The 15,604-nt window shown below is 47.5% G+C and overlaps 1 protein-coding gene across 4 annotated transcripts in view; it reads left to right on the top strand.

Moving 5' to 3' along the window:
• The window catches only part of AP2B1 (adaptor-related protein complex 2, beta 1 subunit), a 137,697-nt gene extending 129,728 nt beyond the window's left edge, over positions 1 to 7,969 (top strand). For 3 of the 4 annotated variants that reach the window (XM_021066144.1, XM_021066143.1, XM_021066145.1), the window contains 2 exons: positions 2,310 to 2,464; positions 7,536 to 7,969. In XM_021066144.1, coding sequence (XP_020921803.1) covers positions 2,310 to 2,464; positions 7,536 to 7,610 — 230 coding nt within the window. In that variant the 3' untranslated portion in view covers positions 7,611 to 7,969. 4 annotated transcript variants of the gene reach the window in all.

The raw sequence follows: 15,604 nt of genomic DNA, 5'->3' as shown, positions 1-15,604 counted from the left end.
AAAGCTCCTACTATGTGTATTTTCTGTTTCCTTGGGAATGGGCAAGAGCCTTGAAAGTTGGGAATGGTTTTTACAACTTAAAGCAGTCCCTCTTGTGTTAAAGACAGTCCTGTCAGAAGGCATTAGCCAAACTCCAGCTGGTGATGTTGCCTAGCAACCCAGTCTAAGCTGCGAGAGCCCTTCATTGTGGGAACCAAGGTGACAACCAGAACTGCCTGACCCCCTAGAATGTAATTAAAAAGCATATTCAGGCCACGTCCTCCAGCAGTCTTGCATGTAACTACCCTGAGATATACTTTTTGGCTCCTCAAAGAGAGCCAGTCCTTGAGTTATAACTACTCTGCTTGGTGTTTGTGAAAACCTTAGACATAAAAGGAGGGAAATTAAGTCACAAGTGAGTGTGGTGCAGTTGTTTAATGAAGGAGCTTTAGTGCCTCCTCCCCTGAGCTCTCGGTGGTTTGAATATGGAAGGAAGGCATCAAGGCAAGAACCACCTCCAAAATTAGACAACATCTAAATAGATGGTTTTTAGATTCACACACAGAGAAAAAAAAAAATTATGGTTACCAAGGGGAGAGGGCAGGGGGAGAAGGGATAAATTAGGAGTATGGGATTAATATATATAAACTACCATTTATAAAGTAGATTAAAAGGATTTACTGTATAGTCCAGGGAATTGTATATTCAATATCTTAGAATAATGTATAATGGAAAAAGAACCTGGAAATGTGTATGTGTGTTTGTGCATATACATACACACACACACAATGATCTGAACCACTTTGCTCTACACCTGAAACTAACACAATATTGTAAATCAACTGTACTGCAATAAAATTAAAATAAGTAAATAGATGTGTGTGTGTGTGTGTGTGTTTTAATACCTGTGGCATTGTGTACATTCTAGCATCTCTAAAACCTGAGTCAGGTACCCATTCTGTCCCAGATACTGTGGGAAGCACAGTAATGAAAAACTCTAGGATCCCGGCGCTCAGAGAGCTTACTCTCTAGGAGTGCAAAAAAGACCGTCTAACACAGCATCCTTTCCCTAGAGAACACAATAAAATATGACAGACTTTTATGTGGAAAGAATTTAGTTCCTTAGTAATTTGAATTCTCACCAGAAGTGAACATAATATACTATCGACAAAAAAGTATTGTTTATCACTTCTATTTTTAAAGGTTCTCTTTCTCTGATGCTGCAGCACCTCATTTTAGCATGAGAGAATAAGGAAAGAGAAATGACCTTTAATACTAGAATTTCACACGTCTCTTTGATGCTGTAATTACAGCAAAGACCCCGAACACCAACCTGTTCTTACCCTGGGTTCATGACTATGAAGGTCTCCACTCTGACTGGCAGCAGCAGTGGGGCTTACCAGGGCCTTGGTGCAACCATCCTTGGGCAACTTCGGTCTTTTGTTGAGACAGTTTGTTTCATTATTAATTTGGGGCATCGTATGGGCCACAGGCTTAAGAAATCATTTGCCTACTTTTTTTTTTTTTTTTGTCTTTTTGCTATTTCTTTGGGCCGCTCCCGCGGCATATGGAGGTTCCCAGGCTAGGGGTCTAATCAGAGCTGTAGCCACCGGCCTACACCAGAGCCACAGCAATGCGCGATCCGAGCCCCATCTGCAACCTACACCACAGCTCACGGCAACACCGGATCGTTAACCCACTGAGCAAGGGCAGGGACCGAACCCGCAACCTCATGGTTCCTAGTCGGATTCGTTAACCACTGCGCCACGACGGGAACTCCTCATTTGCCTACTTTTAAAAAAAGAAAAAAACTTAAACCTCCAGATTAATAAATTTGACTTGCAGGATTTCTGCAACTTTCCACACTGCAATTTTCCTGACCCTGGCACTTGAGGCCAGAGTGGCTCACAGGTGAAGTAGTAGCTACTTGAGAGGGGTGTGGATTTGATTGTCAGTATCCCCATGGATCTGGGACCAGCTTCCAGAAATGATTCCTGACAAGGAAGTCACTGTGACACTCCCATGCCCCCATTTCTATCTTTGTTCTCTTTGGTGCATTTTTGCCTGTCTAGCACCTAAAGATGACCACCTCCTTAGACCCATCATCGTCTCCACAGGTAATTCTTACACTAATGCTTGGTTGCACTGTGTTGTTTTCTGTCCTGGAATGTGATAGGCAGGCACTTTGGGAGCCTCTTCCTCACTCTTTGCTCCTGTGGGGGAAGGGCTTTCTGAAAGGTACGCTTGTCAGGACTTGGGCACACATGGCTCATGGTACATTTGTTTGGTATTTTAACTAAAGGTGTTGAACTTTGAATCTGTGTTTCTAGACACTGTTTCCAGCAAGTTGCAAAACAACAATGTTTATACTATTGCCAAGAGGAATGTGGAAGGGCAAGACATGCTGTACCAATCCCTGAAGCTTACTAACGGCATTTGGATTTTGGCCGAACTACGTATCCAGCCAGGAAATCCCAATTACACGGTGAGGCCTTTCTCAGAATGGGTGAGATAGGTTCAAGGAGGGAGGTAAGAGCCTTTCATTTTTCTTAGCATCCTGGAAAGACCTGGTGGAGGTGCTTGAGACCCCAAATATCCAAAACAATCAGTCAGTTAAGAAGTCCCCAGTTGCCTCCTTAGAAGACCCTCCTGCTTGCACTGCCTGCTCCATCCAATGGGCACCATACCTCTGGCAACAAGAGTGCCTCCGACTCTCCTGGTGTACACAGAGTTGCTCGCAAAACATGGCCACTTTCTTAGTACTGGTTAGTCTTATCCAGCACATCTGTGTATGTATGCTATAGCAAGCTGCTAGAGGATGGATTTCCTAGCTCATTTCAAGCTCGTTCCTGCTTTTGGACTTGAGGATATCGGAGTCCTAGACACACCAGCCTTCTTTAGCAGCACTGTATGTCCTAAATGTGTATTGAAAAGTTGAGGCAAGAGGGGAAACACTTGGCACAGTCTGTAAGGGGACTTCAGAAACCTTCCTTTAATACCACACTGGGGGAGTTCCTGTTGTGGCTCAGTGGTGACAAACCCTACTAGTATCCATGGGGATGTGGGTTCGATCCCTGGCCTCCCTCAGTGGGTTAAGGCTCCAGTGTTGCCGTGGCTGTGGTGTAGGCCAGTGGCTGCAGCTCCAATTCAAGCTAGTCTGGGAACTTCCATATGCTGCAGGTGCAGCCCTAAACAAAAAATAATAATGATAATGATTAGTGAGAGTTCCTGTCATGATTCAGCAGGTTAAGAACCCAACATTGTCTCTGTGAGGATGCGGGTTTGATCCCTGGTCTCACTCAGTGAGTTAAGGATCTGGCATAAGCCACAGCTGCAGCTCCAGTTCAGCCCTAGCCCAGGAACTTGCTTATGCCACAAGTGCGCCCCTAAAAAAGGAAAGAAGGAAAAAAAAGAATGTTTAGTGACGTGTGTTCAAAGTCACGTAAATTATGGTAAGTGACTTGTGCTTAGAATTCAGGTATCTCGGAGTTCCATCGTGGCTCATCGGTTAACGAACTGGGCTTGCATCCATAAGGACTCGGGTTCCATCCCTGGCCTTGCTCAGCAGGTTAAGGATCCAGTGTTGCCCTGAGCTGTGGTGTAGCTCACGGATGTGGCTCGGATCCTGCGTTGCTGTGGCATAGGCTGGCAGCTGTAGCTCCAGTTGGACCCCTAGCCTGGGAACCTCCATATGCTGCAGGTGTGGCCCTAAAAAAGACAAAAAAAAAAAAAAAAATGCAGATATTGCAGCACTTCCTACCTTCCTGTTCTTTGTAGTCATTATAAGGATGGTGAGAATTTTGAGTAGGACCTCTTAGTATCACATAGTTTGTTTAAAATGTTTTGAAGCTTTTTTATTTTGAACTTTTAAGACTCATAAAAAGTTTTTTATTTTTATTTTATTTATTTATTTTTTTGTCTTTTGTCTTTTTAGGGCTGTACCTGTGGCATATGGAAGTTCCCAGGCTAGGGGTCTACTCGGAGCTATAGCTGCTGGCCTACATCAGAGCCACAGCAACAACAAAAAGTTTTTTAAATGGTCCATAGAGTTCCCATGTATCTTTCACCCAGTTTTCCTCATGGGGAACATCTTACACTCATAGTACCTTTTCAGCCAGGAAATTGATGGCTGGTACAATACTATTAGCTATAGACCTTATTCATATGTTCACCAGTTCTTACATCATTACTCTTATCTTGCTGTTTCAGGAGTGTACTTATGAAATCTATGAAAGTACTGTGAAATTTTTATCGTATACATAGATTCGTATAACCGCCGACGCAGTCAGGGTACAGAACTGTTCCATCACCCCAAAAAAAAACTCCTTTTTGCTTTCTCTTTATAGTTAGACACTCACCCTAGACCTAACCCCTGGCAACTACTGGGATGTTTGTTTTCCATTACTATACTTTTGTCATTTCAAGAGTGTTATATAAATTAAATTCATACAGCGTGTATCGTTTTGAGACTTTTTTTTTCACTCAGCACCCTCGACAACCTAAGTTGTCGCACGCATTAATAGTTTGTTCTTTTGTATGACTGAGTAGTAGTGTGCTATATGGGTGGACCACATATTTCTACATTCACCTGCTGAAGAACATCTCCTCCTGTATATATTTTTAAATTTTTTATTTTGAGATAATGTAGATGCACATGCAGTTATAAGAAGTCCAGTGAGATCTTGTCCTCAGGGTGCCCTTTTATAGCCATACCCTTCTCCCTTCCTCCCTCATATTCATAAATGGTGAATTTACTTATGCTTCCTTGACCCCTTTCTTATTTTCCATCCATCTGGTAACTAGGTTCCCTCTGCCCACTAAACCATCTAAATTTTGCATCTCATGAGTTCCCGTCATGGTGCAATGGAATCAAATCCAACTAGTATCCATGAGGTTGCGGGTTCAGTCCCAGCCCTTACTCATTGGGTCAGTGATCCAGCATTGCCGTGAGCTGTGCTGTAGGTTGCAGACAAGGCTCGGATATGGCGTTGCTGTGGCATAGGCCGGCAGCTATAACTCCGATTCGTCCCCCAGCCTGGAAACTTCCATGGGTGCGACCCTAAAAAGCAAAAAAAAAAAAAAAAAAAAAAAAATTGGCATCTCAGCATCTAACACAGCCCTGGTCCATTCCCTTCTCCCCATCACCCAGAACACCTATTATACCATTGATTCGATCTCAGCTGGATATTAAGGTGGAAAGGAAGCTGGTTGAGCTAGTACTAATGCATCCTTACAGTCTTTAATTAAGAAGGTATGTTTATCCTATAAGATAGCAGCCTCACATCTCTAAGTAGCTATATCTCACCTGGAAGGATAATTTGTCTCAGGAAGTATGTGCTCCAGGCTATAAACCAGAAGTGAGCGTGTTAAGACCTTGGCTTCCATCACCAGGAGAAGTGACTCCTTCCCTTGATGAGTCTAGATGGCTGGCGTTCCTGAGTGGTTGCTATTAAAGATGTGTCACGTAAGCAGGCTGGCAATTGAAAAGTTAAAACCCTAGGAAGGCTTCTTTTCCCTTAGGAGCCAAGTGAAATGACACCCAGAGTCCTAAATCAGATTGTTTAGCTTCTTTGTTCATTATGTTCCCTTTTGCTGTCTTTAGGATTTAGGGGGAAAAAACTTAAATTTATTCTAGCTTGTCTTAGCTACAGTACTTGGAAAGCCAAGGGATGAGATTAAGTCTAAATTTGACCCTTCATTAAAGGCAGGGATGTCTAGGAAGGGAGGTGAAATAACAGTCCAGAGACGGAATCTTCCTCCTCTTTCTGCCCCCTCCAAAGAGCAGCTGAAACTCTCAGGGTCCAGGCCTGACCAGTCCATGACTCCCCGCCAGTGCCAGCCTTGGCACATTGGGCTTTTTGAGGAAGGCAATGTTTCCTTATCACTCATGAGGAAAAAAATGGGCCTCCAACTGTTTGGAAGTTTCAGTATTGCTATAAAGATGTGCAAAAATACAGGACAGTATTTTGGGCAAAAGAAACTACCCCCTCTTTAGTCTAGGATTTAACTAGTTTCCTCTCCTCCTCCTTTTCTGAACCCACATACTCCCCAGGAGAATTTTCTACAACATTGACAGCAGAGAGGCTGTGGAGGAGGACGTACAGATTGCCTCTATAGGGATCTTGAAAGTCAGGGAAATGCTCATAGCTGCAAATCTGACCAAAGTAGGGAGCTGTTTTCTGTTTGTATTTATGTTCTTAAATTAGTTGTACATTTGTTTTGTTTTACATTTATCAGAGTTGTCTTCCTAGTGATTAATGTCAAGCAGCAATTTTGGAAATGCCTTAGAGGCTGGATATTAAAGCTGTAAATAGAGCCTCTTTTGATGTTCTTCTGTTTGACTTGGGGTTGTTTTTTAAATCTCACTAAATTTTGAGAACACGGGTGTTCGCAAGAAATTTGGGGTTGACCAATCATCTTGACGCTTTCCAAAAATACTCTTAACCTTTTGTAGTATGTTAAATCATCCAGAGTCTCTAATGAGAGAATAAAGAGGTAAAATGATCTATAATAGAGTTTCATGGTGATAACATCGTTAAAGACAGCTTTTGTCACTCTATCTTAATAGACAAGAGCAATGATGTCAGTTACACAGAAAGCAGATAATAGTGTTTTGCCTAAACTGGTGCAGTTCAAGTATCCAAATCGAGGTTTAAATCTTGCACTTCACCTACAAAAGTGAAAGGCTCAGTGTTAACATTGAAATTTTTAGGAGTTCCCATTGTGGCTCAGCAGTAATGAACCTGACTAGGATCCATGAGGATGCATGTTCAATCCCTGACCTTGCTGTGAGCTGTGGTGTAGGTCGAAGATGCAGCTCCAGTTCAACCCCTAGCCTGGGAACTTCCATATGCCATCGGTTTGGTCCTCAAAAGACCAAAACAAAACAAAAAACATTTTAATTTTAATTTGGTAATTGTTAGGCTAAAAGAAGTAGAGTGTTCTCAGAAGTATCTGATTGGCCTGAATAAGAGGCAGAAAATGAAAGATTAAGCTGTTGGCAGAAATTGCTGTACAGTTACACTCGGTAAATGTCTTTTCGTGTTGGGTCTTTTTTCCTCCTTAACAGTTGATGTTCTCCTCAGTGTTATACAGGAAGGACCAGTACCTTGGAGCTGTCTAACTTAGGTTTTTATTTTACTGGATTATGTACCCTCCTGAATTGGGACCAAAATAACCATCCTTGTCAGACAGAGGCTGAGGCAGACTAAGGGTTTTAACCCTTCTCTTTTCATTTGGTAATAATCCCCAGGGCTCTTAGCAGAACGGTAGAGCATCTGTTCCCCTCCAGTCAGAGGCTTCCATGTTTTTTTGTCTGGATTATTTCCTAACCTTGCAGACTTAGATAGAATGTGGGTGGAGACACGGTGCAGCTTGACATTGATTAAATGGAAATTCTGAAACCCACAGAACCTGTTGACATGGTTTCTTTGTTTGGCTACACCGTGATCAAAGCTCATCTCCCCTAGTATCAGAAGGAGCACTGAGTACTTGGGCACCTTTCAAGTTAACGCCAACCTCTGTGCTAATCTTCCTTCTCCTTTTCCTCCCAACAGCTGTCGCTGAAGTGTAGAGCCCCTGAGGTCTCCCAGTACATCTACCAGGTCTACGACAGCATTTTGAAAAACTAGTAGACTGGTCCAGTGCCCTCCGGCCACCCTGCAATCGGTGCAAGCCAAGAACTCTTAATTGGAAGAAGTTGTATGCACTGAGGCCACCTGCCAAGGTAGTGACTAGTCTAACCTGTGCTAATATTAGGGCACAACCTGTTGGATAGTTTTAGCTTCCTGTGAACGTTTGTAACCACTGCTTCAATCACTTCCCACCTCTTGCCACCTGCTGCTCTCTGTCCCTATCATGGGCTTCTCTACCCTGTGCCAGTGGCTGGCATTTTTGAGTGTAGTTTGATATTTTGTAATTGAGAGCTCATTTCAAAAGCAGTAAAAAACAAAAAATATTAAAGCAAGGAAAAGTGTCACTGAAACGTAAACTGCACTTTATTGTTTATATTTTTGTACATATGAGAAATTGAGGGAATAGTGTGTAACTGCTAGAAACGTTTAAACAACTTACTGTCATTAATTGCAGAGTCCTGGAGGAAAAAATGCAGTTTGTTGCTTACCCTTAGGGGTTCTTTTATCTGTGGCAGCCTTGTCCCTGGTCACTTTTTTTCCTCTCCAAACTCCTTTTCCTTGTGATTGATTTCCCCCTGCCCCGTATTAGCATCTCCTTGGGAATGGTGGGCTTCCTTGAATGATGCTTCAGGGTGCAGGGTAGAGCCTGTCAGCACCCAGGCTGAGAACAATGAGAACTTGCTCCATGCCTTTCCCCTGATCCAATCCACAGATCAGTTAAGGAATCTGAAGGGAGATGGGAAACAAGAGCCCAAATGCCCGTCCCCCACCTCCTGCTCTGGATTTAACTCTCAGGTCCAATTCAGAGTTGAAACAAACTTTAAGTAATAACTTCCCCAACATTGTTTTTCTAAAAAGGAAGAAGATAAAAGGCACATAGGATGTTACTGCGTGAGGCCTGTTAACCATTCAGTAGCAGTGGGGGCACTGGGCCTCCTAAATGCCCGTCAGTGGGGTTTTCACTGCAGGAGCGTCTCATTAACTTCCTTTCCCTCAATGCCTTTGTCTTACCTCTTCTGTGCCTGCTTCTTTATGGCTCTTCTCACGCTCTGCACTGATTTGGGCTCCACTCAATGGCATCAGGTGGACCAGGGTACCTTCTTAGGACTTGGAGAGTAGCTAATCCACCCTGGGCCACAGTTCTTGAGGCGGGGGCAGGGTGGGGGCAGGGATGCCACAGGTTCACCTGATCCCATCAGCTCTCTGATCTGCTTAGGCTCCAAGGCCACTGAGATCACCTCTGAGGGCCAGGTGGTTCTTGTCATCTCTCACAGGTTTGGGAGATGGGAGCACTCCACCCCTGGACAATTGGGTGTGGTCTGTCAGAGGATGCTTCGTGCCCCGAACACTGGCCTCTTTAGCAGTGTTTACACTGATTCATCTGCAGCCCCTTGTGTGGCCTGGCAGGGCCAGGATCCAGGGTCCAGGGTCTATGACCAAAACTGCTTCTCAGATGCCCCTGCTCAAAGCAGAGGCGCTCTGAGGTCCAAAGGCCTCATATAGGACTCAGACCTCAGAGTGAGTCTAGGAGCAGGAATCATAGAAATCAAGAGCAGAAACTACCCCTCAACCCCATCGCGAGTGAAATGACCCTAATTCATACCAGTTGCAAAGCTTGGGGGAGCAGGTTCCCCAAAGCAGTTTCTTAAGCCTTGAGAATCTCCAAGAGAATTCCTGGCATGAGGGACAGGAACTAGGTCCTTCGCTGACTACCCCTCAGGCACGCCTCGAGCCCAGGAATGGGGGGGGACAGGTGGGGTGGGAAAACAGGTGGGTGAGGCTCCCCTGTTGGCGCTCCTCATGGACTCAGTTGGATGGAGGCAATGATGAAGGTCCACACTACAAATGCAGCGTTCTCATCTCAAAGCAAACTAGTTCCGGAGGGAGGATGTGTCGGGGGTAAGCAGATCAGACAGTTTGCACCAAGATCTGTCCCCCTGCCCCGACACCAGGCTTCTGGCCTCCCCGGCAGCAGTGGGAAAGCTGCTGTTCTCAGCCACTGAGCCTTTGAGCCTTGGGGACGCTGCCTCCAGCTTTGCCCCTGAGCCAAAAGGGAGGGACTCTGCCCCTAGGAGAAGGACCTTTCTCCTGAAGAGACAGAGCCTGCTGCCTCCACTGCAGCTTCTCTTTGGGCCCATTTCAGGCTCAGCCGAACTGGGACCTGGGGAGCGGAGTGGAGCCTGCCCTGCATTCCCCTCTCCTCTGGCTCGTGTGTCCTTGTAACGTCAGCTGGTGTCGTACAGAGGGCAGGGGAGTATACACACACCCAGAACTCTTGCTGGTCAGAGATTCCCTGAGTGTCTGTCCTCACCCGAGCCTGTTTTGTGTGTCTGTGTTGTGAAGCTTGGGCCTCTGCAGAGAAGGGGTAGGGATAAGTGTTACCTGAAGAATGCTTATCATTCTTTTGTTGGTGGGATCTGTTTGGGACCCGGGGTGGGGGGTGTGGGGAGCTCGACTTTGTCTTCGTGAATAAACTCATTTCCACAAAGTGAAGTTTGTGCTCTATACTTTGTTCCCAGAACTGACACTCTAGGACAGAACACAGCTGGCCAGGGGAGGGAGGGATGGAGCATTAAAAACCATGCTACTAGAACTTTCCGTTTGCCTTCCCCAGCCCTCCCAGGGATTTAGCCAGATGAAATCTTAAGGTTGGCCTGCAGAAGAGTCCAGTGTCTCTGAGACATCTCTTAAGCAAGCCTCCTATCACTGTCACCACCACAGGCATCTTGCCATGGGCAGGGAGTGCTCAGAGGAGCAATCCGTCTTCCCTGGCAAGTTGCCTGCTAGGACCCCAAGCAGATGGTCCCGGGGCGGCCGGCCAGCCACAGGGGCAGACGAGCACAGCAGAGCTTCTCATTGCTGTCCTCTCACCCAAGACGTTTCACTAATCAATTTATAGAAGCCTGCAAGGCCTGCATGTTCCCAGGTGAACAGTCTCAGTGCTGCTTTCAAGGAAGCTTCCCAGGGGGTTCAGGTCTAATCACCTGCTGCTGGGGACACATGAGCCGGGTGGGATCAGAAGCCCCTGCTTCTGATGTGTGGACCACCTCTGAAGTCTCTCACCACCTGAAGTGGGGGAAGGGGGCTCAGAGCTCTAATGCCACATTTCCCCAGGACAAGTCCCTGAACCTCTGTCACCAGCAGAGTGAGTGCTAAGGTGCTTTGCACAGTGCATACCATGGCAACTGCCTTTATTGCATGGATGTCCAAACAGCGTGAACAAACCCTTCAGCAGCTAGTAACTCTTGGGTGGTGTCCGCGTGCTGGGCTGCAGTTAGCCCAAGTTGCGATCGGAATAATAGTTGGGGAGGAATGGGGTCAGTGTGGTCTTTGTGGAGGTTCAAAGATGTGAAAGGGGATGGGCCTTACTAAGATCTAATTGGGTTCACCAGCTAAGAGTGTCAGTTTGGACCAAGAAACTCCTTAGGGCAGAGGCACTCAACTTTGGGATGAACAATGACCACCACCCAAGAGCTTTCACGAGAGGACGATGATTCTTCTGGGCCAGCTGGGTGGGGCTTGGGGCAAGCTACAGTTCAGAAAACTCCCCAGGTGTTTCTAAAAGTGCAGGGTCGAGGGAGTTCCCTTTGTGGCTCAGTGATTAACGAACCCAACTAGGATCCATGAGGAGGGGGATTTGACCCCTGGCCTCGCCCAGTGGGTTAAGGAGGGGTCTGGCGTTGGCGTGCACTGTGGCATAGGTTGCAGATTTGGCTCGGATCCTGCATTGCTGTGGTTGTGGTGTAGGCTGGTGTTGTAGCTCCAATTTGACCCCTAGCCTGAAAACTTCCATATGCCGAAGGGGCAGCCCTTAAGAAAAGCAAAATAAATAAATAAAAGTGTAGGGTTGAGGAGTTCCTGCTATGACACAAAGGGATTGGCGGCGTTTTCAGAGTGCTGGGACACAGGTTTGATCCCTGGCTCCGCACAGTGGGTTAAGGATCCGGCGTTGCCGCAGCTGCAGCTTAGGTCACAACCTCGGCTCAGATCTGATCCCTGGCTTGGGAATTCCATGTGCCTCAGGGGCAACCAAAAAAATAAATAAGTAAATAAAATAAAAGTGCAGGGTTGAGAATAATAGCCCAAGTAAGACTTCCTCTTCTACAATAATGTTCACGTAGAAACATTAGAAGTTGAAAAAGGCTCAAGTACTTTCAGGCCGGGTCTCTGCCCATCGTGTGAATTGAGGGCTTTATCCCCATATTTCAGGTGAGGTGGGGCAAAATTAAATCTTCTGGCTCCCTCTGTCCTTATTGCTACATTACAGCTTCCCTTCAGCCCACCGGAGATTTGTGATAGCCCCTCCCCACTCTGTGCCACCAGACCAACAGCCAGCCCTGCTAAGCCCCTCAGATCCCAGTGTGTTCAGTCTCCCAAAGCAGGGCACCCTGGCCGCAGACTTGCCCCTGAGATCGCGCCAGCCTCTCTGCCCCGACTCCCCATGGCAACTAGGAAATACTGAGATGGCAGGTACATTGTATCTGAAGCCAGAGAACAGCTGAGGACTCCCAGGTTGGAGCCTTCCTACTCCCACCTCAATGTATTGATGCTTTTTCTGGTTTTGCTTGGACCCAGATTTCTTTTCCCTGCCACCCCCAGCTCCAGGAGGCAAGAGCCTGTTTATTTTAATACCTGGTGTGGCACTTGGGAAAGATCACACCTCCCCCGTTGTTACCCATTTCTATCTCCTGAACACTAATCCTAGAATCCCAACCAGCCCCCAGACGTTATTAGCAACAAGGATGTTTCTTGAAAAGTTTCCGAGTTGGCTCCAAAGTTGCCGTCTCAGTTTCTCATTTAGCTTTTGCCCTGCCGTTCTTGATGCTGCCAACAAGGGGAAGGCTAATTTAGGGTTTGGATGGACCCAGATGGACCTAATTTCCGGGAGGATCCTTTTGAGACAGGACCGCCCCAACATTCTGAGCCTGAGAGAACTCCACTACCCCCCTTCCCCGCCAGGTAGGTGTTAGAGGGCGATGTGCAAGTCTAGCCCCTGGCCTTCCCTCCCTTGTTTCATTCACTCTCCGCTTCCTGTCAAAGCCCAGGATCTGATCGGAGTTCCTTTGTAGCCCAGTGGGTTAAAGACCTGGTGTTATCACTGCTGTGACTCAGGTCACCGCTGTGGCTTGGGTCTGTTCCCTGGCCCAGGAACTTCTATATGCCACAGGCCAAAGAGGAGTGCAAAAAGAGACCCCAGGATCTCGCCAGAGAGTCTGAAAGCCAGTGGGACCCTCGGCTATGATGGAGCAAGAGTGGAGTGGTAGGTTCGGGTCCTTGTTCTCTCTGTCCCACTCCGTGTATGGGGTTCAGATGCTGTGGGTGGGCCTCTGCCTCCCATTCCTTGGAGCCTCAGCTTGCACCTCAGGCATCCTCAGCTGAACCAGAGCCACAGTCTGAGGACAGAGCCTCTCATTTTTTCACCGAGGTACTCCGGATCACAGAATAGGCTCCTAGGGGCGTAACTTCCCAGCCCAAAGTGACTGGCCACAAACCAAAGTGACTCAACAGAGCCTTAAATTCAGGCACAGTTTACATTTATGTTAATACCATGGGTTTATTTTTTTATAGAAAATATAATGCTTTAAATGACCAATCATCGGAGTTCCCGTCGTGGATCAGTGGGTAGCGAATCTGACTAGCATCCATGAGGATGCAGGTTCAATCCCTGGCCTCCCTCAATGAGTCAAGGATCCGGCGTTTCCGTGAGCTGTGGTGTAGGTCACAGATGCAGCTCGGATCCCACGTTGCTGTGGCTATGGTATAGACCAGCAGCTACAGCTCCAGTTCCACCCCTAGCCTGGGAACCTCCATATGCTGCAGATACAGCCCTAAAAAGACGTATTGCTGCAGACCCACGCGAAGCCTCATAATGAACCTGTGGCTTTGTGTGCCCCTAGCATAGCTAAGGTGAGAGTTCTGAGCAGCCTGGCCACTGGGTGTGTGTGAGCATTACACGCTTTCTTATTTCTAGTCCCCTCTGGGCTGAAATGGAACCAGAATGGAGGGTCATGGCTGGGGGAGTAGACATAAAGCCGGGATCTTTGGGTAGGGTCAGGATGAAAGATTTTCAGATACAGTGGGGAGATTGGCAGTGTCCTGAACAATTTAATCAAATTAGGAGTTTCTTGGTGACCCCATTGCCATCCCACAGGGGCAGTAAGTCTGATGTCTCCAGAACAAAAGTGGTACTCCAGGAGAGGGCCTCGATCCTTCTAGGCCCTGTAATTGTTTTAGTTGCTGCCCTGGCCCTTCTCAAAGCCCCGCCCCAGCACCTGGGAGCCTTTCTAGACTACCCGGAAATGCTTTGCCAAGGAGGCATTCACCCTTCCCTCTGAATGGCTGTGTCTCCAAAACAGAGAGGGAGAACTAAAGGCCACACAGGGAGACTCCACTCCAGGCCCTGCATTAGGGACTTGACACACCACAGGCTCCTTTATGCCCTGGGGACCGCTGATCACCTCTCCCTCTTACAAATAAGGCGCAGAATTCAGAGAGTTCAAGTTACCTGCCCCCAGTCACACAGCATGTAGTAGGGCCTAGATCTAAATTCAGATCCGCCTGATTCCGAAGCTCAGGTTCTGAACCACTAGGCTCAGTGGACGGACAGGAGAAGGATGGGGAGCGACTGGGGGTGTGTGTAAAATGCAGAGCCTGCAGAGAGGTGGAAAATGGTCCTGTGAAGAGCTGGGCTGAGAGTACTAAAAAGAACAAAAGAACGGAAAGTCACAGCACGGATGCTGGGTCCCGGGAGTTAAAATACTTGGGAGATGTTCCCTGCTTCCCTGCTCCTCCTCCCTGCCCTACAGGCACCCAAAGGCCACTTTGTCCTGCTTCAAAACCGCTCAGGCCTTCTAGGCTTCCCCAGCCAGACAGGGCTAGGTCCAAATTCCTTACCTGGCAATCAAGGCCCCTGTGACTTCTCAACCAACTTCTCAGCCTCCTCTCCTCATTTTCAGGACCCTAGGCCCCTTTCCTCCACTCCCTTCTCAAACCTCTGTAAGTGGCTCCCAACTTCTCTCATCTGTAGCACCGTGGTGTGTCTGCTTCAGGTTGCCCCACTGAATGAACTGTGGCACTAAGCCAAGTTCAAGTTCAGTGGTGGCTGCTCTGCAGGAGGCCAATCTTTTTTTTTTAGGGCTGCACTTGTGACATACAGAAGTTCCCAGGCTAGGAATTGAATCAGAGCTGCAGCTGGCCTACATCACAGCCACAGCAACGCCAGATCCAAGCTGCGTCTGTGACCTACACCACAGCTCAGGGCCATGCTGGATCCTTAACCCCCTAAATGAGGCCAGGGATCGAACCTTCGCCCTCACGGATACTAGTCAGGTTTATTACCTCTGAGCTGTAACAGGAACTCCCCAGACCGCCCCCCCATCTTTGTATTCCATTTTACACTTCATTTAAGACCAAGTCACTCAGCCTCTCTCAGCCTTATCTGTAAAAATGGGGGAAACAAGACCACCTCAGAGTAGTGTGAGGATTAAATTTGAAGATGCTAGCAAAGCCTGGAGCACACTGGCACATAGTACATGCTCATTAAATGTTAACTAGCCACAGTGAATGACACTGACCATGCCTGTTTTAGAATAAATACAAAGCGATTCTGCCCTCGACCCAGGCAAAAGGGGGCGTCTCCCAGGCTGGAGAGGAGAGGAGAGGGAGCGGTGCTTGTAGGGGACGGAGGTCGTTCATTGGGCGGGGATTAGCTTTGCTTTGCTAGCCGGCTCTGTCTTCCTTTCACTGCTGCAGTGAAGGGTGAGAGGGACCACCCTTTGTCAGTCCTCTAGCGGTTGGAGTAGAGTCTGGATGCCGCCTGGAGCACACCGTGCAAAGCACACAGTGGGCGCCTGTCCAGTGACTGAACTGGGAAGGGTCAAAGGACAGGCGTACTGAGGGAACCTGGGGTGTTTGTTGGAGGCGGGGGGAGGGAAGGATATGGAGTGAAGCAAAAGGCTGCGGGGTCTCTCCGTCCCTCTCTCCCACCCCTC

Source organism: Sus scrofa, chromosome 12 (genome assembly GCF_000003025.6).
Source record: "Sus scrofa isolate TJ Tabasco breed Duroc chromosome 12, Sscrofa11.1, whole genome shotgun sequence".
Taxonomy (NCBI): Eukaryota; Metazoa; Chordata; class Mammalia; order Artiodactyla; family Suidae; genus Sus; species Sus scrofa.
The sequence above is the reverse complement of the archived record's forward strand: the minus strand, read 5'-3'. Positions and strand labels throughout refer to the sequence as shown.